Here is a 23,467-nt window from a genome sequence, read left to right as displayed (position 1 = left end):
TGTCCTTTCTGGATGTTAGCTGACATTCTTGGCTGTACAAATTAATGTCTTCCCTCTCTGATATATGTCTTAGTGGCCCATGCCATCACTAGTGTGGTAAATAGAGTGTGGCGGCCCCGTACTTAACATAGAAGAGGTTTCTGCAGACACATTGATTGTCTCTGCTAAAGGACGATCTAAATTTAAGAAAGTAAGCAACTGAAGGACATATGCCCTTTAAAACATGAAATCTAACAACATTATGATTTCTGACGTCAGAGAAAGGTTAGTAGTATAAGTAATGAAGGAAGAGCTAGTACTTTTTTAATGCCCTTCAGTTCTGGTGGCTCAGACCAGACACCATTTGTTATTTCCTAAGCTCTTACACTAGACAGTGATGTGATTGTTAGACCCTTTGAAGAACAGGGAAACACAGAGTTGTAAATTCACTTATTTAGTAGCTGAGTGCAAAACCAGAATTCATACCTGGGTAGGTCTAAGCCCAGTATGGAGAGATGTTTCTACGTCAAGGTTTCAGTACCACCTGTATGTTCCTAAGAGATGATTAGTGTAAGCAATGTGATTAATTGCATGAATAGTTGGTTAGTGCCACTTGTCCTTTAAGGATGGAGGATTAATACCTGGAACTTGTAGATGCATGACTACATGCTACTAATGACTGACTGACTGGTTGGTTGGATGAATGCATGAACTAACTAAGTGCCAGACCCTGAGAGAGGAAAAAGAACAGCTCCTTACAGCTGGCTTTTGGGGCAGTTTGTCTACAAGTTGTTAATGAAAAGCAAATGTGGAAAATTAATTCTTTCCACTTTCAGCTCCTTGTTGAAGTTAATTCTCATTATTTCTCCAATTTCTTTGTAAAAATATTTTCTTGCTTTTCGCTGAAAAACGATTACTATGTAATTGCTCATCAGGGTTTTCTGTGTCTATCAAGATAACACATGTAGGAGTAAATTTTATGCAGTCAGTAATTAAATGAGCATAAATCTTTATAAATTTTAAACAAGTGACCTGCATTTAAGAAAAAGTCACAGATCATGGACAGATGTGTAGTAATAATTACATTGTAAGCTAACTGCATAAGAGATATTTTGTCTTGCACCCAGGTTTTGAAGTTTATTTTTGATTAATGGATAATCATATAGGCCTTAATTTGAAGTATTAAGCAAACCTGTCTTAATTATCTGGTCAGTGTCATACCAAGTAGCTAATGATGCGAGGAAAATGTTTAGCTGGATGGTTATATGCGACATTGCCCAGACTCCACTTTGTCAAAAGATGCACCATGCTCTAGAAAAGATTTATGAAGTTATCGTAGCTTTCACAAATAAACAAAGTTGAGATGGCAGAAGTGGACCTGTTATCAAATACTGAGATTGTTCCTACGAGTTGTTGGATCATTGTTTATTCTAATAGTCTTTTTCCTGTGCACAGAGGATAAAGCTGGCCTCGGTAGCTCTGCTTTCTGTTCTGTAATACACTTTTCTCATTTGACTGTTCAAATTAGTTTGCAGATTTTTTTCTTGGGCAGATTACTTTAGAACCCAAATTTGTAACCCCTTATAAGAATCTGGTACCACTGGTACCACTAAGATAACTTAATTTTTTTTAATTACTTAAAAGCTTAAGCTGTTTTCATATTGTAAAAGTTGGGCCTAATGACAAAGCATACGTGTACTCTCAGTTACTCAGAACACTTAGTTGGGAGGAAGCCTGAAGCTTAAGATCTGGGGACCAGTTTGAACGATGTAGCAAGACTCTGTCTCTCTTTAAAGAAAAAAGTCATATTGTAAAATATTTGAGTAAGAATTATTTTAGGACTTGAGACCCATTTACACAACCAAGCCTTTGACCCAGGAATCAGTCTCTAGAGTGAATGCAATGAGTCTTTATTCCTGTACGGAGATGGAGTCTCAGAGTCTAATCAAATGACAGACTGGGGCAGACTAACATCTGCTTTGAAGGCTCCAAGGAGTACCCAGCTTAGAGTCGGTTCTTTGGTTTGAGGATTATCTCATTTCCCTATGGTATTGAACCTAAGAAGCTTTCTCTCTAAGCCACACGATATCCCCTCCTGGGCCCAGCTCGTTCCAGCCCAACCCCCGACCTCCACCTGCTTCATAACCTCAGGCACGGAGCACAGTGAGTGTGAAGCCCCCAGACACTTAGGCTGGTGCTAGAGCAAACAGAGAGCAAGAAAGGAACAGCTCCTGGGAGGTGCTCCTTGGGGGCATGGGGTTTGCTAGGTGTTGCTCCCCTCTTTGTCTAGATTGAGACCTTTGCCAATGTCTTTTTTGTACAGATGAAAAATAGAAGCTAGGGGTTCAAGAACACGATGCAGCACGTACCTTCCAAAAATTCACCTTTCATGCTGCACTGTCTGGAGTCCCCCTTGGATCTGAATTCAGGCCAGACTGGCACTTTCATATGGATGGACTGCTGTCCATCCATACAGGGAATGGGAGAGGTGAACAGTGTATAATAAAGTCCAAGCAAAGAAAGGAGTTTTCTCAAGCCTAGAAATGCACTGGCACTAAAAAAAAAAACAAACCTAAGACCAGAGTGCAGAGCCCAGGAAACAGTCCTCTAAGCAGGTTGGTCCTCTTTTCCTGGCAGAAGTATTATTACCTGGTAGTAACTGGCACAGGATGAAGGGGTAGGTACTCAGGCTTACCCGTGATAGAGTTGCAGTGGTCCAAAGTTTCATGCTGAGGAAAAGGAAGCAGAAATACCATGTTCAACAGGAATGGTGGTTGTTTAGAAGGAGGGTTGACATTCAAACAAATAGAAATGTTTGGACAAACAGAAGGTGTGGTGCACAGAGCCTTGGAACCAAGGAGGCCATAGTGCCAAAGAGCCTTTCTTCCTTCCCTCTCCAAGTCTAATCCTGTGGTTAAGAGTGGTTTTGTGAGGGTTTTGTTTGTTTGTTTGTTTTAACATATATACGTAAAGTTTTCTTTTGAACTGATTACACATTTGGATTCTTTTCCACTTGGAGTATGGCAGTAACAAGATAAGTGGTTAATAGGTCCTAGGTCCTCCCATTTGCCTTCTTTTTTCCTGCTGTCATAGGCTTTGAGATTTTTGTTTTGTTTTGTTTTGTTTTATGTGTGTAGCTGTTTTGCATGTATGTAGTATGTGCATCACATATGTTCATGGTATCCACAGAGGCCCAAAGAGGGTATCTAATCCTCTATAACTGGAGTTACAGAAGTTAGTGAGCTTCCATGTGGATGCTAGGAATTGAACCTAGGTCCTGTGGAAGAGTAGCCAGTATTCTTAACTGCCTCGCCAGCCTCAAGGAGCTCTTTTTTTGAAACCCAAATGTGATCCTGTCCTTTTTTCTGTGGCCTTTCACTAGCACTGAGTCACCTATCTGACTCAGCCTGAGTTTCTGTCAGGTGCCTTTTTCTTCTTAATATACTGCACTGTCTCTGCTAGACCACTGACCCATGCCCTGCTTACCAGAGCTAAAGGACAGGTAGTCTTCAACCACTTGTTTCCTCTACATACGGATTTATTCTTTCATCAAACTGCGAGAGTGCTGGACTTTGTAATTTGTCCACAGGTACTCAGCCTAGTAGAAAAACATACTTAAATATGAGATAGGGACAAATTGCCATGGAAACACAAAGGAGCATTTGGCAGAGGAGTCCAGGAACCCTTCCAGGAGGAGGTGACACAAGGCTGATCTCCTCAAAGAAATGAACATGTTTAGAACAGAGAAGAGTATTCCGAGAGGAAGTAAAGGCCTGATGGGTGGGAATGATAGAGCAAGTCTGGGAAGTTGAGCTTTGCCATGGAGCTTAAGCTATTGGACACTTAACAACAAGAGGGAGATCCCTGTCTCCAAGGCACTTGTCGGAAACTAAGAGTGAGCCAGGACCCCCTCTGCCCTGCGAGTGCTCCCCTGTCCAAGAAGTTCCTCAGTTGGGGCCGTTGGCACTCCCTCCCACTCTGGCGGGTGGCATCCCAGAAGGAAAGAGGCAGGGGAGGAAGCAGATAAGAGAGACAGCTTCTGTTTAGACACAAATATCTTGGTGATCAGCACAGATGGGATGAGAAATACCAAAAAAAGTACATGACAGTTTAGAAAGAATTTGGCTAAATGTTACATATTTTTAACATACCTGTGTAGAGTTTTGGACCAAGCACCTGAGCCCCTCCAATCTCGACTGGTAATGGGGGCCTGCCTCAGTTGAGTGGTATTTTGTTTCAAAAACACACCCTTTCCCATCCACAAAAGTATCCTTGTAAATTTTTTTTCCTCCCACCAAAATAAGGCACAGGATTTGTCTCTGACGCTGTGTCTCCCTATTTGGACGGCAAGCTGTGTAACATATTTCTCCTCAGCGTGAAGCTTCTTGGCAGACTCTTGAGGCCACGTTTTGGTGGCTTCAGAGTTATCTTTGGATCTGTCAAAAGTGCTAATGGGCTTTCTGGCCTTCTTTAAGCTCCTCATTTCTATTTTCTTGTTACTTCTATCTTCTTCTAAAAGAAAAAAATCATATAATTCATCAGCATTTAAGCTCTCTCTGAAATGCTCAGCTGAGGGCCTTGTATTTTTGTTTGTGAGAACTGCTCTGCCGTGTCACTGTCTCAGGAACAAACCCCACCCTGACATCATTAACTCAGCGCTCCTCAGTCCACTGGGCAGAGAAATGCTTCTTGCCCAGTTTCATCAGACTTTAGTGCTCATTTTATTTTTTTCATCGAGTTTGTTAGGAGGCAAACTGGTATAGCCGTTAACAGATAACTTTTAGATTCAAGAGACCTGCTCTTGGCTCTGCCCTTTCTAACTGGGTGATCTTTATAAACAACTAAGGCTTTGTAAGCTTTTATTTCTCCATTGAGACATGGTAATACCTACCTAAAAGTTATTAGGAGGAAGAGAAAGAACATAGATAAAGCACACATTGCCTGGCATGTAAAGATTCTGCTATAAACAGGGCAACAATTGCCTAAGGGGCAGGTGAGGTCCCTCTTCTTTGCACATATATTTCCTCTTATTTTCCCCTACACTCAATACTTTATGAATGTGATATTTTAACTTACACTTTAAGGTATTATATATTTAAACCCTAAACTGAGTCTTCTGCTGTTCACTTATCATGTGACCCTTGTTATATTACATCACTTTTCTGTGCTTCTGTTTTACAACTTTAAATAGAGAAAGTGACATCTATGTACAAGGAATGGTTTTAGAGTTAAAGCAGGATGACCTGTGTAAAGCCTCATCATGGTAGATAGCGAATGAGCAATATCTAGGAGGGACAGTATAAGAGAGTGGTTAGTGTAGGGGAGAAAAGCTATCAATCCACTTGCTCTTTATTTGTGAAGTTTGGTGGTTAGCCCAATACTCTGGTCAAACAGTAATAAATCATGAGATAAACGCACATTCTTATCCTTAACCATAATATTGTGGAAAAGCACTTTATGGTATTTTGCATATAAAATTTACTGGTTTACTTAAATTATGGGTTGTAGATCTTTAATCGTGATAAACTGCCACTCGTGGCAACAGCTTACCTTCCCTCCTTTCATTTCCTGAGAGTTGCACTGTGCAGTATTGAAACCCTGTAACATTAAAGAAATTAGCGTATTCGTGTGTATTATTAATGTCAGGTGGACATAGAAAGGGTTGTAGAAATGAAATGTTATCCATTTCCCTGCTGAAATCTGAAGAGTTCTAATCCATAATGCTAATTAAAGGAATGAACCCCAGGATACAGGGAAAAACAAAAGCTGTTTAATACATTTTATTGTCACAACTTGCTGCTTATCTACATCTTCTCCCTTTTAAGGGAAATATTTGGGAGTTTAAGTCTTTGAAATTGCTTTCATTCTAGCAGAGCCAGTTTGGAAAGTGTATGCTCTGGATGCAAACAGTAAGGATGAGGCAGGCAATGCCCCACCTTTGTGCTAGGATCTACTGGGTAGTGACTGAAGCTTGGACACTTTCTTTTGCTAGGATACAGGGCAACATATGTTGGAAAAGTTCTAGGACCTTGGGTCCAAAGATGAGAGCAAAGTCCTGTCTTCATTGCTTATTAGATCAATTGATCTCCGAGAATCTTCCTCAGCCTTGGTCTCATCGTTTTTGAGATTGTAGGGTTCCTGTGCTTCTCATCCTTTGGAATGACATGAAAAGCAAACACAGTGCTATGTATGACGACCTCAAGTTGTAACCCATAATCACCACACAAAGATGCAGTTGCTTGGGCTGCTCATCTCCACGGCCTCTTTGAACTTTGCATTTCATGATTTCATACATGAGTGGATCTGGGGCTTCCAGGTAGAAAGTGTGGGACAGGAAGAAGAGCACATGCCTTCTGATTATTTGCTTTCTCCTGCTTTTATGAGATACTGTTCGTAATAAGAACAAACAAAATAAGCCACAAGCCTTGCTTTCTTCTTTTTCCTAGAGAAATCTGACAGAATATTTTGTGGCTGTGGATGTGAACAACATGTTGCATCTGTACGCCAGCATGCTGTATGAACGCCGGATCCTCATCATCTGCAGCAAGCTCAGTACAGTGAGTAGACCGTCTCGAGACGGCTTTGCAGTCATCTAATTTTAATTGAAGGATGTATCGGCAAGATTAAAGAAAATTTTAGGAAAATGAATCAGCCACATTCCCCTCATATGGTAATACATCATCGTCATTAATTATTCATGTCCCTTTACAGTGTCAAAGCCCATTTCATTTATTCTTACAGTCTCATGATCAATTATAAATAGTTTTGTGCCTATCTCCACATAAGCTTATTTTTGTCATTTCTTTAAAATGCCAGCACTATGTTCCATTGTAGTGATATAGCTATGATTTACTAAAGTCTTCTTCTCTTGGTGGCCATTTAAGTTGTTAATAGATAAACCCTCTAGTAGATGATACTGCAGCAAACATCTTTGAGCTCCCTGTTACTGAAACAGCCTACAAGTATATGGGGACTTTGTAAATAATATATATGTTAAGCAGTGGGATTTCTGGTCAAAGGCTTTGATAAGCACCAAGAATTGGGGGCTGCCAGATTGTTTCCCCAGAAGGCTGGGCCTGTGAACACTGAATGTTATCATCTGTATACAAGTGAACTACTTTCATTAACAGCCTTTGCTAGAATTGTCTGTGTCTTTGTATGTATTATCTGTGTGCTTGTGCTACCTTTTAATCTTGCAATAAAAATAGATGTAAAATGATATATTAAGTTTTAACTTTAATATCTTTGGTTAGAGGAAACTATTTTCCATTAATTTCCTCTGTGTATTTTGTTAATATCTTTTGCCATTTATCTTATGGGGGGTTGATGGTTTGTTCTGTTTTGTGGGTTTTGAAGAAATTGGGTGTGTGGTATGTGGTGTGTGTGTGTGTGTGTGCACGTGCGTGTGTCTCTGTGTGTATGTGTGTGTGTTTGTGTGTGTGTATGATTTGCATGTTTAGAAGTAAATGTGTATACATTTGTGTGCATGTAGAAGCTCAAGGATAATGCCAGGTGGCTTTGTCTACTTTATATTTTGAGGCCAAGTCTCTCATTGAACCTGGCACTTGAGGTTTTAGACATCTTGTTTACCCAAGGATTCCCTGTCTCGTCCTCCTGCCTACTGAGATTACTAGCAAGCCACCAACTTATCCAGCTTTTTTATGTGAGATCAGGAAATTTGAACTCTAGTCCTCACATTTAACATGGCAAGTGCTTTACCCACTGAGCCATCTCTCAGTCCCTGCTTTTGTCTGTTTGAGATAGGGTTTCTGCTTTATAATCCAGACTTGCCTTGATCTCACTATATAGTCCAAACTGACCCCAAACTCATGGCTGGCAATACTACTTCATCCTATGACTCAAGTGCCACCATGCTCAGACTGTTTTGGTTTGGTTTGGTTTTTTCTAAGTTAGAGTGAGTTCCTGTATTGTATTAATAATAACTTTTGTTGTATGTTTAACATAAATTTTCTTATTTACATTTTAATTTTTTTACCTGATGTCTTAGTCAGGGTTTCTATTCCTGCACAAACATCATGACCAAGAAGCAAGTTGGGGAGGAAAGGGTTTATTCAGCTTACACTTCCATACTGCTGTTTATCACCAAGGAAGTCAGGACTGGAACTCAAGCAGGTCAGGAAGCAGGAGCTGATGCAGAGGCCATAGAGGGATGTTCTTTACTGGCTTGCCTCCCCTGGCTTGCTCAGCCTGCTCTCTTATACAACCAAGACTACCGGCCCAGAGATGGTCCCACCCACAAGGGGCCTCTCCCCCTTGATCACTAATTGAGAAAATGCCTTACAGTTAGATCTCATGGAGACATTTCCCCAACTCCTTTCTCTGTGATAACTCCAGCTGTGTCAAGTTGACACAAAACTAGCCAGTACACCTGATAAGTATGGTTAATAATTTTATGAAAGTTCTCAGGTTCCAGAAGGTTAAAGTCACTTTATAGTAAATACTGATATTATTTCATCTAGTCACTGGTAGTAATTTAGTGAAACTGCTTTATTACATTTATCCACTTACTCAACTTGTTAGCATGTGTGAGTTAACATAAACCTGTGTTTAGAGGCCAGAGAACATGCTGTGTCTCTTTCTCAAGTTCTGTGCTTCTTCTTTTAAAGGAAAAAAAAATAGATTATTTATTTGTATTTATATGAGTACACTGTAGCTGTCTTCAGACAAACTAGAAGAGGGCATCAGGTCCCATTACAGATGGTTGTGAGCCACCATGTGGTTGCTGAGAATTGAACTTAGGACCTCTGGAAGACTACTGAGCCATTTCTCCAGTCCTTTTTTTCTTTTTCTTTTTCTTTTCTTTTCTTCTTTTTTCTTTTCTTTTTCTTTCTTTGAGACAGGATTTTTTTTTTCAAACCCAGAATCACAGGGTGATTCTAAAATTAGTTGGAAAAGCCAAAAGAAAGAGCCAAAATCATACTTGAAGAAAATGAATGGATTGTGATAGCTTTAGCTTGCTTTAGTAAAACTTTCTGTAAAGCTGTATGTACTGGTCTGCTGTGCTAGTGGTTACACTGGGAATGTAGGCAGGCTAATGGCACAGAATAGAGGCCCAGGAACAGCCCACAAGAATACAAGGGCTCTATAAATAACAAAGGAGGCACTGAACTGTCTGTCAAAACCAGGCAGACATGTCAGCAGTACTTGTCCACCTGTGGAAGGAAAAGAAGAGTGTCTATTTTACTTGTACAAAACTAAATTTCAAATGAATTAATGTTTAAATAGAACAAACCCAGCATACTGAAAAAGCTATCAATGTGGTACACCCTAGCCCATTTTCAGTATTCAGCTGGATTAGGGTCCAACAGTCTCTTCTCAGAATATCAAGTACTAAATACTGTGTTGGACACCATGTGGCCTTCTTTGCAACTGGACTCTGACCCACTCATTTATAGTAGATAAACGAATGGCTAAGACTGACTTCCAACAATGCTTTGGGTACAAGAGTGACAGCAGGCCACACTGGGTCTTGTCACCATTTTATTGTTAATCACTGAGTTAGGTGGCAGGTTTAGGTGGATTAAGTTTTCTTATTTAAAATTTATTTGTATGATGTACTTAATTTTATATGTGGTTCTATTTCAAGAACTTTTATCAGAAAAATAAGATGCCAAGCCTAAGGAATAGAAACAAATAGAATAGAAACCTGTACAAAGGTTAAAGAATCAATGATGTGGAGCTTGAGAAATGGCTCAGCAGTTAAGAGCACTGACTGCTCTTCCAGAGGTCTGGAATTCAAATCCCAGCATCCACATGGTGGCTCACAACCATCTGTAACGTGATCTGATGCCCTCTTCTGATGTGTCTGAAGACAGCTATGGTGTACTGATGTACCTTAAATAAATAAATCTTTTTTAAAAATCAATGATGCCTAAGATTTTATAGCTCTGGAAATGAGAAGATAATGAAGCAGTGTCTCAAACTTCTAACCCAGCATTCTGTACCCAACTAATAGAATTCAGAAGAGAGTCCAACTGCCTTTTCATACCTATCAACATCTGGTATCTGTAGTCTGTACTGTGCCTATCCTTGTGGGTGAACTGTCCTCTATAACCAGTCAGTCTGAATGTCCATGGACTTCGTCCCACAATGTATTTCAATAGTCAACATCAAACAAAAATAGACAAAAGTTCCTGATTTCCTGAAGCTTGCATTTGAGTAAAGGAGACCTTAAATCAGAATGTACACTACCTATAAAGGCCCAGTAGCTACTGAGAAGTACCCAGGAATGGAGAACAGAGGAGACAGTGGAGAGGAGTGAGGAAAGAGATCAGGATTTTCTCTGGCATGAGAAACGCCTTTTGAGAAGGTGCTTCTTAGTGCCTCGTTCTGCCTCCATGCCACCTTGAGGAAGTGCTCCAGCAGAGAAGCAAGAGCTTAGTTCTGCCCAGTCTTTGTTTCTCCTCTGCTTTCAAAAGTGCACACCAAAATGATACAGAGACTCCTAAACCATAATGACAAAACATGGTCAGGGAGGTGTCTCCTAAGGTAAAGGCACTTGCTGCCAAGGCTGATAACCTAAGGTCAGTCTTCAACACTCACGTGGTGGTGGTAGAAGGAAAGAACTTACTACTGCAAGTTGTTCTCCAACCTCCACATGCACATATGCATGCATGCACACACATATAAATGAAAAAAAAAGACAGATTCCTGTGAATCATATCCACTTCATCCCACTTATGTTCTTCCCTTTACACCTTTAATATTCTCCCCTTTAGAACAAAATTCCTTGAAAATCATCTATTTCCTGTCTAGTCTCTCTGCTCTTGTTCGTGCACCATTTTACTGGAGTAGTTTTGAGTGAGCAGTTGACCTCATTTTAGTAAAATTAAAATGAGTTAATACTTGCAAAGTCTTAGGACATGGTCTGCTATGTAGTATGTGTACGTGTTCATAAAATCAATAAATGCTTTAATGAGAGGTCAAATTTTAATATTTCAAATCAAAACCAAAAAAATGATGACTTAGAAATAAGATTAATTCTGTGTTGTGTGATTGAGTTAAGGGTAAGGAGAATCATCATTAAGCAGAATCATTGCTAAGGTTTCAAATGTGTGTTAATTTTACTTTTTTGTGGGTAGGGTTGTTTGGTTTTGTTTGTTTACAAATGGTTGACTGCAGCTGAGATCTGGGTTCTGTGGCTGGTGCTGAAACTACCCTCTTCTTGGGAGATGGGATTCTGCTCCCAGCCAGAAGGCATGCAGTAGCATCCAGGTTCTCTTCTGTATGTGGAGTCTTTGAGGTTGAAGGAGCTGAGCAGACAGGAGTTGGGTTCAAGCCTTTGGTCCTCTCCAGATTCAGCATTTGAATGAAGGTCTTGCCATTGTTGCCTCTGACTTCATCCAGCACAGCTTTTACTTACTCACTGATGAGGCAGATGTGAAGTCTGTTTTAGTCTGAGTTGTCCTGAGGACCCTCATGGGAGAACCTGATGTACCTATATTACCTCAACAAACCACGGTCTCTAGTTTGCCTGATAAGATATAGCTTAATGCTCTTCACAGCTATTGAGGATCTGAAAGATAAAGGTTACTGAGCACTCCAGAGTGCAACTTCTGTAATACAGACTATCTGAAGACAAACCCAGCACTGCTTAGTTCAGAGTCAGATAATGTGTATCCCAGGGTGTCCCGGTCAATAACGTTGTGATATTCTGTATAAGACAAATGTAAGTTTTTGTTCTCTTTGCCCAGTTAATGTTTATTGATTGTTTTCCTTTATAAATGATAAATAGGGAAGGCTTAGCTAAATCTTGTTCTCTGATTTCTTGGAACACAAGAATCCTATTTTTCTCCCATATTTTCACATCCAAGTTTAACTCATTGCTTTTTGGAAATACTGTGGACAGCTAATATATCAAAGATAGGAACATCTTAGAAATTATACCTTGTAATACCATCATTACTCCACGTATTTAGAATTATTTTATAGATTAGTCTGTTCATTTGGGAAGGTGAAAAAAAAAAACTTGCTTGAAGTCAATGTAATAGAGAGAAAGAAAGAAAGAGACGGAGACACAAAATAGATCGTGAAGCTCTGTGTAGGAGGAATTTTCTAGAAAAAAAAAGAAATAGTCAGAAACTATGGGTACAAGGGAATCTCAGCCCCTTCAGAATTCTTATTTTGCCACCAGGTTCTATTATTTGGGACCATTTTGTGTGGGAACCACCACTAGAACCAGATAATAGAATAGGTTGCTAAGTGCATCCACCCCACAAAGAAAATTAGAAAACTCTTATAAAAAGCCAAAATGATAAGAGCTGGTAGCCAAGGTGACTGGATGAACTGGTTGTACTAATCTAGATGAAGAGTAAGCCAGGCTACATAGCAATTAGAGGGTTTGTATAGCTCAGGGACTACTAGAGAAGGTCAGAGATGATATCTCCAGAATAAATGTCTACATCACCTTCATGTAGACCCACACACTCAGTATTTCGTAAAGCAAACCCTTGGCCTTTCTTAAGATACTTTTACATTAACCTTTCTGAGCCATATATTCAGTGTATGAAGTGCTATGTAACATACATTCTTGTGCATACTCATATGTCCACAGGTATATTTGCATGTGTGTATGTCTATGGCATCTGTGATTATCATATTCCCATTAGTTTTTGTAACAACCCCAGGAGCAACTTGGTTTCATTACCCTTTTGTACATAAAAATACTAACAACCAAAAAGTTGAAATGCCTTGTATAAGATGAGCTGAAGAGATAAAATTAAAAACCACTTCTTTTGGGAACAAGACCCTCTGGCTACCTCATACTGCTTCCTTGGTAACTCTCCACTTGTCATGAGTACCTCATGACACTTGTGCACCCAGAAAAATTCTTGGCTTGATTCCAATGACCATAGATCTGAGTGCGTGCTTGCTGTTGCCTTCACATGCACACAGCTAAGCTCTTCACTTCAGATTTCATAAGCAACAGCCCCCCCCCCCACACACACACACACACTACCACCATGTGCCCAGCTCAAATCTTGGCACAAGGGATGCACACCTCCCTCTCTTGGCCAATGCCCCTTCCTCTACCATTGTCAGTGCTTTGTTAGACTTCATGTCTGCCCAGTCTCCCCAGCTACCTTGATCAGAGTGTGGGGGTAGGACTCTGAGCCAGCACAATGGCTTCAGGGGCCATGGGCTGTACTTCTTCCAGCTTTCTGTTTCTTGACTGTAACTGCCCCCATTATAAGTTAGGGGTGCTAGAAGAACTTTCGAAACCCCAGACTCTCCAGCTAATTGATGTAAAGTCATATTTACTTCACTAAGGGATTTATTTAGACTATCCAGGGGATGGGTGAAGAAAGCACTATTCGATGGCAAATCAATTATGCAGTTGAGTTTCCACATGTAATTATGAATAGATCCCATATATAATTACATTAGTATGCATTAATGTAATTATAGTTTACAATTAAAATTTTTCTAGTATACCTCATTTAGAGAAAAGAAAAAAACTAACACAAAGCTATTTTTTCCGTTTCTTCTCAGCTAGACAAACACACATTTTCCCCAGAGAATGTAGGACTTGGGTAGGGTCTGTGTACTGATGCCCTGGACAAGTGGTAGGTGATAATTGTGTCTTGTCGCCACACCCCCAGCTTGGCCTTTGTAGATGTTTCAGTGTTCACGAGAAGTCCTGGATCCTTTCCCAACCTTGCCTGCCCCATCATACTCACTCATACAGACAGCAGTCCATTGTCTGTGCACACCATCTGCTCTGGTGACCTGAGAAAGGACAGTTTGTAGCTGAGACACATTTTCAGATTTGCTTTAATTTTCACTTCTTTTTGGAGGAACTCCACCTTAACATGGCTGTGTCAGCCCAGGCGGTGGCCAGGCATCTTACCAGCATGTGCAAAGCTTTCCTGGTTCTGCACGAGAACAAACTAATCCTGTTTGCTTATCTGTAGCCCTTGAAGCAAAGAAGAGAGTGGCAGTTTAAGGAGGTTTGAAACACTGGACTTGAGCCAGGGCCTCTTTGCCTGCACACTCCACTCTGCATGTTCCAGCCGTAGGAACAAACTGCATTATTTTGTTTCAAACTGTGCTCAAGGGAAGCCAAGACCTTGTAACTGGAAACTTCCCAAACAGTGAAGTCTAAGACTAAATTTAGTGTTCTATTTAAAAAATAAAATAAATCGAACATTTTGTTTGTTCATCTTTTATATGTTGAGAGAGGGGGTGGGGTTGAGATTAACCTAGTCACACTGACAACCTAAGAAGAGTATTCAAAGAAGTGAGAAGCAAGCTAATCCTTTTGGTGAAGAGGGAAATCCTTAACAAAATGTAATGAAGTGGCATGAAATACAGGCTCAGCAGCCAAACTCACGAGTAGCATAGCCTCTCTAATCTCCATTACATAAAATTTTATCGTGGCTCAGAGAATATGAAAAACCATTCAAAGTAAATGAAAGAAACCTCCACTGATAGGAAGCAGGAGAAAAGATTGCTATGTTTTATTTATGTCGGTTTTTAAAACATAAATATAATTCACTGCTTTTTGAACTGTATTCATTTAATTATGTGTAAGTTGGTTTTCTTCTGTTTACCTTGAACTGTAACTGGAGCAAGAAGAGCCTTGTGATGTCGAGGAGACTATAATACAATAGTGTGTTAGCAGTAGAGTGTGTGATTCTTTAATACAACCTCAGCCCACCCCAGTTGCCACACTGATTTTTATCCTCCTCTGTTGCCACTTCTGTAGTTGGAACAAACACTGAACACCTGCTTTGGACTAGACAGAGCATTCAGATTATAAGCAATTCCAAATACTGTTAGAAACACCCAGGATCCATGCTTAAAAAGCAGGTTCACAGACAGCATCTCCAAACACTTCAGTTCAAAAGGTCTAGTGAAGAACCCAGGATGTTTTATTTTGTTTTTCCAGATTTCCCTATTGATTGATATGCAACCAGATTTGGGTTCATGGAGCATACTGTTCTTCCCCTCAGGAACAATATTAATTTGTTGGTATTGTTGGTTATGTACCACTGGTTCATCTCCACTTAGAACTGTATAACTGAGATTGTACATGTTTGTTTAGAAAGCAGTCGTGAAGACAGACTAGCACTTAGTTCTTTGAGAGATCTTCTCTTTGTGAGTTTTGGTTGTGGCCTTGGCCAGTCTAGAGAAGGGCATCTCTAGGCATAATCCAGCTTCTCATAGTGCTGTGGAGGCTAGAGCAACCCACCATGTGACTCAGGATGCATTGGTGAAAATAGATCTAGAAGCAAGATAGGGATTTTTAGCCACTTCGTTAAAACATACCTAAAATTATATTACTTGAGCAATAGGGGCAATTTGCAGAATAAATATATTTTTTTCTGTGGTAGGGGTGGGGAGCAGTGTGTCTGTGTATGTACAGTTGTACTCACCTGAAAGTGTATGTGGTAACTAGAACCTGACACTGGGATGCCTTTTCTCAATCATTTCTCTACATTATTACTATTTGTTATTTTGAGACAATTTATCACTCAACCTGAATCTAGTTGTTTACACTAGGCTGGCTGACCAGTGAGCCCCAGGATCTTCCTGTCTTCAGCCCCCAGCTCTGGGTTGCAAGCATGTACTACCACACCCAGCTTTTTTATGTGTTCTAAAGCTCTAAATTCAAATGTTCAAGCTTATGCAACAATCTGTTTAGCCACTGAAATGTCTCCAGCCCTGGGTATTCTTTAGGTTTTAGCAGAAGAGATTATTTCTTATGACTTATAACTCATACCTCTACCCAAGAAACACAAATGGGCAATATTAAAATTACTTCCCTCTTAATATGTTTGAAAATCTCTAAATGGGGCCCACTTTGGCACACATCTCAAAGGCATTTGTTAAGGAAGCAACACTGAAGCACTTTGTACTATGTTAGTTGGACGAGGATTTATCATTTCCTCTGATGATTTTGAAAGTGGCATATATGGTCACTTTGGAGTGCTGGGAGACCAGGCCATGCACACAAGGATTTGTACAAACATAAGAGAAAATCACAGGTTTGCTTTTCTCCTAGCTTGTTGGCTACTGAATCTCCCAGCTAGGTGCCTCAGACAGTCCTGTGGGTAGAATCTTCCTACGAAAAAGGACAGCAGGGTTGGAGGAGAGAGAATCAGACTTTAAGTCAGGGTCATTATGTTCTGACACTGCCTGTCTCTGCCATATATTTAATCCCCTTACGCCATTTTTAGCCACTTGGCCATGGGCAAATTGACCTCTGACATCTCTCTGCTTCTTACTCTAAAAGTGGGACTGATAAGGGTTCATGATCATAGAAGAGGTAAAACCATAACCCAGCACTGATTATACACTATTCATTCTATGAATGCCACTTGTCACTGAATGTCATCTTTGTAGGCAGTGACCTATGACCTAACTTTCAGAGTCAAAGAAGGTGGTAGAGATCCTGGAACATTTTGCATGCTCTGTGTGTATGACTGATGGTGGTGACAGTGAAATCCTCAAGCCACAAAGAGTAATCATAACAACATGAAGGTTTTGTGTCTCCAGTCATGTCCTACAAGTCACTAAGTCACTGACTGAAGGGTCATTCAACAGAGCTTGAGTGGCCCAAGTAGCTGCTGTGTTCACATGGCTCACCTGGCCTCCTAAAGGAAGGAATATAAGCAGCCTCTCTGTCTTCATTCACACAGCTCAGAAAGCTCTGATGAGCCAATCTCTCCTGCTCGATGCTTGCCCTAGGCAGAATCAGGGATTCCTTCTATATATACTGACATACTTGAACCTCTATTATAGCACCTCTTTCATAATACTTTTGTGTTGAAGTTGATTGTTTGCATTTTGATCTTTCTCTGTCTATTTTAACTTGCTTGAGGGCATGGTGTGTACACATAGTGGATGCTCAGTAATTGTCTGATTAATGTAGATCAGAGCACAGAGGCAGCTTCATGAGAGTAGAGAGCATAAGCTGAGAAGCTGGCTTCCCAAGGTTCATATCCTAGCTCAGACCTGAGCTCTGTGACCATAGGCAAATTTTCTTACCTGCAAAATGGAGACATTAATATAACTCTTAGGGCTATTACGGGAGTTGAATGAGTTAAACACATGTAAAACACATTTCCCATGTAAACATAGTCATGAAAGTGGCTGGTTTGGGCTTTAGTCTTTTTGGGTTTGCTCTAACTTGCTAAGGTTGAGTTTGGGATTTGCTCCATAAGGGAGATTTTTCATCTATTCATGCAATGTTAGGAACTCACCACCCACCTCTCTCTTTTCCCACTGATAGTGCTTATGACTCCTAATTTAATTATGTTAGATTTCTTTTGGTGTGTGTTTGTTTGTTGAGACAGAGTGTTTCTGTGTAGTAGTCCTGGCTGTCCTGGCATTCACTATGTAGACTAGGCTGGCCTCAAACTCAGAAATCTGCCTGCCTCTGCCTTCTGAGTCCTGGAAGTAAAGGTGTGTGTGACCACACCAGCGTGCTAGGCTTTGAAGAAGAAAAAAAGGCATCATTAAAACACTGGTATAAACCTATTAGTTGAACATAAACTATAATCTTAAGAGGTTTGAAAGTAAATATAAATCCACTTAGACTCAGTGAGATGGCCACCTGATTTCTTCCTGAGTGCCAGCTTTGATTCGCTGATGACAGATGCACATTAGGAGGGATCCTGCAGCCATCTCCTTGTTCAGCAATGGCTGTCACAGGCACAGAATAGAGGTGCAACCACACACTTGCTATCTGTTTTTATATGGCTTTTTATTAATCATGCAACCTTGCCTTTTTCTTTTTCACCTTAAAGATGAAAAGAAGTGCTTTCCTCTCTTGTGGTAGCTTCTTCCCGACAACGTAGCTTACCTTGCTGTAGTTTCTGTCTCAGCTTTAGGAGCTAACACTTTTCTCTGGCAGTTTTCTTTGCTTTGATGTTTTGAAGTGTCAAATCTTGGCAGGAAAGCTTTTTACTCTGATTAATAACTTGCTCTAATTACTCTAGCTAGGAGGTAGCTATAAAAAGAAAATGGAAAGAGGAGGAATTAAGTGAGAAAGCTGCTGCTCCACTGGATCATGGCGTTCTCCGAGGCCTGACTCTACTTGACCACATTGGAATTTGTTTGGCTTTGGTTTTCCTTTCCCTAAAGATAATGGAGGAGGAGGAGAGCTAAGCTGAGTTCCACTAACCACAAGAGAAACTACTTGAAGAAAGATTTCTTCCCTTACTCATCTGAATAGGATCACTGCATCTCATCTTTTAAGCAGCGTTCTTTGCTCTTCTTGTCACACATTAGGTGTCTGTCTGAACTAGGGGAAGGCTGATTGACTTTAAAGCCAACTCTTCCACTCCTAATATAGTCAATACAAATGGAGCATAGTCAAACCACTTCTAATTTAACGTTTTTTCTTTACATGACAAGGTTTGCTCACAGAGTACCTGCAAACTTTTTGCTGATTCTATAGTAGAGTTCCCAGTTGAAAATAATTTGTAATTAAAAGCAAAAATCACAGAGCTGTTTGAGTCACAGCAACACTTATTTCCTGACAGCCACAAAGACTGTAAGTAAAGAACCTACTTCTCAAGCTGACAATGCTAATAAGTTCCCCAAGACACAACATTCTCTAAGCCATTGGACAAAGGATGAATCTTGTTGAAAAGCATGGACTTTAAAGTTACAAATCTGCAGCTCTTTCTCAATTCTTTATGTCATCAGTTTGTTTTTGTTTAAACCCAGAGGGGAAATCCAGATGCCTCTCGCCCTGTGAAGCAGGTGTCAGTCTGATTGTTTAACATTCTCAGCTCAAGGATGTGAAGAATGACTGCAACCATCTGATCCCTCTGTGCCAGCCTTTAGATCCTAGAGTCTCAATTCTTTCTCAAAAAATATGCAGTTTCCGGAAGTGATCTATTGAGCTACTGCAGCTTGCAAGAATGTTGGGTGACCTTGCCTAGCATTCTTCTTGACGTTAAGCCAGGACAGTCTCATGTTCCTCAAACACTTGACCCAGCACCTGCCCAGTGTCAGGCAACATAGGAAATAAGGAAACACTTTGAATATGGTCCCTGTCCTTGCGGAACTGCAGCTGAAGCCTTGTTCTGGGTCTTCTCCCACTATCACCTCCTGAGCTCTTCCAAGTGTTGAGGAGAGATGGGGTAGACATAGAGGAAGGTTGTGCTCCCCTCTGGAGTGAAAGGTGGCACTTCTTAGTTCAAGAGTTTGGGAGGGGGGGGTGTCCTTGTAGTAGCAAAGGTGAGAAACAGGCTTTGAAAATGGACCCTAGCTGATTTCTGCTTGGCCAAGCGAGATAGAGGAGGTGCATCCTTCATGTCAAAGGATGGACATTCCTCTAGGGCTAAAGCTACAAGGGCACACGAATCTTGCAGGCCAGCCTCTAACTTTTCATGTTAGGGAAATTAAGACCCATGAGAGGTAGTAGTTTCCTCAAATCAAAAAGACAGTTAGTGGAAGACTCCCTTTTAAGTGTTCAAGAAGGAGCATGGCAAAAAGCATGACATTCTGATTGGTATGTCCAGGCCTACGTGTAAACCTTTCCATGACTAGCAGTCATTACCTAGAATTCCTCTGGGGATTAAAGTCACAGTTAGTTAATTGATAATCCCCAGGAAGAGATTAGATATGTGGTTTTTTAAATGATTATTTTTCTAGTCCAATACTCCTATGCCTTAGGCATGTAATAAAGTTTTTCTGTTCTTTTTCTCATTTAAAAAGAAAAAGAATGATTACTGGTACTCTCTCCTAGATATTTGGCCATTTAACAGCAAGTCAGATGAGTATTTGAATAATTGGGTATTGCTGACAAGGATAGTATTCATACATTTTGGAATGCTCTGTACAGTGATGGCACCAGGTAGACACAAAGATGCTTTCTAATTTAATTTATGTGTTATAGAAATAGGAGCCATTATCATCTGACAGGACCTGTGTGAGAATCCCAATTCTGTCACATTGTCACCATGTGGCCTTGTGCTAGTTATTTCACCTTTGAGACTGTTTCCTGTCTATGAAGTGTGGTAGAGAGTGTGTCTGGGTACCTATGTGAGCATACCTCTAAAACAAGGCTTCCCATGAGCCTCCATCCTAATACTGTGCCTGCTGCATGTACTGCAGGGATTTTTCTTTTAGAATGGAGTCTTATTTTTAATCCTATATTATGGAATCAGATGAAACATTGGAATCTTATGACTTAACCATCAGTTTATCTACTATCTCTGAGAAATACCTTAAACTGAAAACACAAAAGAGCAGGCATGGCATCTTGTGCTTTTTTTCACCTGCATCATTGATCACTCCTCATTCATGTCCTACCCACATTGTTCTTTCTATTTTTCCCAGCCACACAGGAAACTAATGAAGCCAGATATAGAGCTCTAAGATATAACTGACCTTGTGCACCTTTAATTGAGGACAGAATTTGCTAAAGTGCCGCCACCACCCACCAGTGGTTACTTTACAGCCTGTGTCCTGGCTAGACTGGCTGCTGGCTGTATAATTTGTCTAGTTTTGTCTGGAGCCTTAGACTATTCAGCTGCTTCAGGGCAAAATCTTTTGGGGTGTCATTAAATGGGATTGATAATTGGCTTCTGATGAATATTCATTGTAACTAATGACTTTGGGCAAATTTTACACATACAATCTTTCTATTCTCCTACCAAGTGAGATATTTGATAGAATCATTTTCCTCAACTTACACTTCAATTAAATATTCACATACCCCTTTGTTGACTATACTCCTTATTGTATACTTTCATTACATTAAGAATTTATCCTCTATAGGAAATGAGTATAGTTCTTCAGACTCCTATATGTGGCTGGTGATACTATGTAGAACTCTGTATATCATATCTGGGTCAATGTAGATGTACGGAGACCCCATTGCAGTTAGCTTAGCCACTGTTGTTAACAATACACAGATTGAGTGTCACTTTATATTTTGGGAAACAGCCAAATAATCTTCTGCTTGGTTTGTTTGTTTTCTTAATCAAATGGGTGAATGTGTCTTACCCAAATTGTAGAGCTTTGGCCTTAGAAAATCTCTAATGAAATGATGAAACACCCTTAAAAGCTTGTAGGTTTGTCTGTTTGTTTTTAATGAAGTATAACTAGTTTAAAATCTTATCATTTAATCTGGTAGATTTATTTTGAGATTAAGGAGTTAAGTCAAAAATGTTGTCTAGAGCCAGGCACACACCTTTAATCCCAGTACTTGGAAAGCAGAGGCAGGCAGATTTCTGAATTTGAGGCTAGTCTGGTGTACAGAATGAGTTCTAGGATAGCCAGAGCTGCACAGAAAAACCCTGTCTCTGGGGCGGAGGTAGAGGTGGGATATTGTCTAAAGATAAGAATTGGCCTAAAGCAATTTAACAAATAAGAAACAGGGAATCCAGTCCCACGTCAAACAAAATCATCCTAGTGAATAACTTATGATAATTTCAAACATATTCATGTGATGATGTTACCTTAGTACTGAATAGGTTTTGCAGTGCATATATTGCAGTTCATCTATTTATTTAATGTACTGTAGAAATATAGCACAGGCATTTGATTAGATGGATGGATGGATGAACTGATAGGCAGACAGGTGGGTGGATGGGTAGATGGATGATTCAGTTTTTCCAAAAGTGGTATATTTGTATGTCTAAGCTTGTCCTTGTTTTGGAATGAGAGTTTGCTGAACTCCCGTTGTTAATGAAATTGTTAGACAGTGCCTAATATATAAGCTAAGCTACTGGCTATCTTCCCCCCCCCCCCCCGCCCAAGACAGGGTTTCTCTGTGTAGCCTTTGCTGTCCTGGAACTCACTCTGTAGACCAGGCTGGCCTCAAACTCAGAAATCTGCCTGCCTCTGCCTCCCAAGTGCTGGGATTAAAGGCGCACGCCACCATGCCTGGCTGTTACTGGCTATCTTTATGTTGTAAATATAGTCTAAATCAGAATCTGGTTGCTTGTCTGGTTTTTAATTTATTCAGGGTGCACACTGTGTTGACAAACACTTATATGCATGCAGTTGAGAAATGTGGAGATGAAAAAAGATAGGGCCTTTGTGTACATTGTAACTAGGGGACGAACTTCAGTAATTACAGTTCATTTAGTAACAGAGTCAAAGCAAGGCTACAGAGAAGAGAGGAAAGCTTGGTCAGGGGCCTAAGGGAAGAGTTTGCCAGCAGAACTAATCCCTGCAGGTTTGAGAGATGGGTAAAAGAGTGAGGGAAGGGAAGGAGTCCATCACTCCATTACTTCTGCAAATGGTATGTTCCAAGGGCAAGCTGGGGAGGCAGCTGAGTTTGGTTGAAGATGCTGCTTCATAGATAATCCAGATCTGGCACAGGCATTCTATTCTAGCTGTGCCCTAAAGGCTTGCGAGCAAGAAGTGATGTGACTGGACCTGCATGGAGCAAGGATGCTGGTTAAAGATGAGCAGGAGGACTGGTGCTCAGGACCACGGTAATCCTCCAGCCTGACTTGTGGATAGCATCTGAGTAAAGATGGTTTGTTCTCCAAACCACACCACCAACTATGTTTGTCCTTCCAAACTCTGGTGAAAATAGCCATGGCAATAATGTATCCTTACGCAGCTACAGAGAACCTACAGAATGGGATGGGTGATTGATCCTCAATGCCTATGAACAGCCCCCCAAGCTCCTTGGATCTACTCCCCACATGTACCTAATTTAAAGAATGGATTCTGAAGAGAACGGGTGAGGGGCAGAGTATCCTAACTTCAGTACACAGCTTTCACACTGTGAAGCATCAGCAGCGTATTCAGTTTAAAGCTGGTTGTGCTGTAGTAACCTGGATTCTTTTAAGTGGGTCTTGGCACATTACTCTTTCACCACATAAATGTCCTTCTGATGTCCTTCTGTCATCAAAGACCAGTTACTACCAGCTTAAAAAAAAAAAAAAAAAAAAAAAAAAAAAAAAAAAAAAAAAAAAGGACAGGCATCCTAAAACCCAAAGAAACAAAAGGAAAAAGATAGAAATAGGAGTTGTGGGCTGTTGTTACTTAGCTAGATCCCCTGGGTTGCATCCTATTCCTTTTGCCATATTGAATTTTACAGAGATTGTATTGCTTTTCATTACCTTTACCTATCTGTCTTTAATTGTATCAAATACTGCTTTTTTGACATCTCACACTCTTAAAAATAAAGACAAAGAATACTAAGCATGTTGTTGAAAGAAATGGGGAAGGATAAGCCTACAAACTAGAACAATTGATCAACTACTCGAAAGAAGTAAGTTCTCACTGCAGATCTAAAGCCCACATTAATTGCAGATGGATTCAGGAGTTAAATGCTTGCAAACATTTTGGAGGTCTTTCCTTGGACAAGGAGTGAGGCTCATCACAAGGAAGACCTTATCCATACAGTCATTCAAACCTCTACTCTCAGAAACTTGAGGAAAATGAAAGCCAACTTGTCAAAAACATCACATAAGTTGATGACCTTTACAAGTCCTCAATGCTTGCTTATAAATCAATTTAAATGATACCAGCATTCCTTTTAAAG

The 23,467-nt window shown here is 40.3% G+C and overlaps 1 protein-coding gene across 20 annotated transcripts in view; it reads left to right on the top strand.

Moving 5' to 3' along the window:
* Dennd1a (DENN/MADD domain containing 1A) overlaps positions 1 to 23,467 on the top strand; it is a 488,421-nt gene that overhangs the window by 259,519 nt on the left and 205,435 nt on the right. For all 20 annotated transcript variants that reach the window (NM_001362978.1, NM_001362977.1, NM_146122.3 and 17 more), the window contains one exon: positions 6,426 to 6,536. In NM_001362978.1, the coding sequence (NP_001349907.1) occupies positions 6,426 to 6,536 (111 nt within the window). The remainder of the gene's footprint in view (positions 1 to 6,425; positions 6,537 to 23,467) is intronic.

This window comes from Mus musculus, chromosome 2, assembly GCF_000001635.26.
Source record: "Mus musculus strain C57BL/6J chromosome 2, GRCm38.p6 C57BL/6J".
NCBI classification, from domain to species: Eukaryota; Metazoa; Chordata; class Mammalia; order Rodentia; family Muridae; genus Mus; species Mus musculus.
The sequence above is the reverse complement of the archived record's forward strand: the minus strand, read 5'-3'. Positions and strand labels throughout refer to the sequence as shown.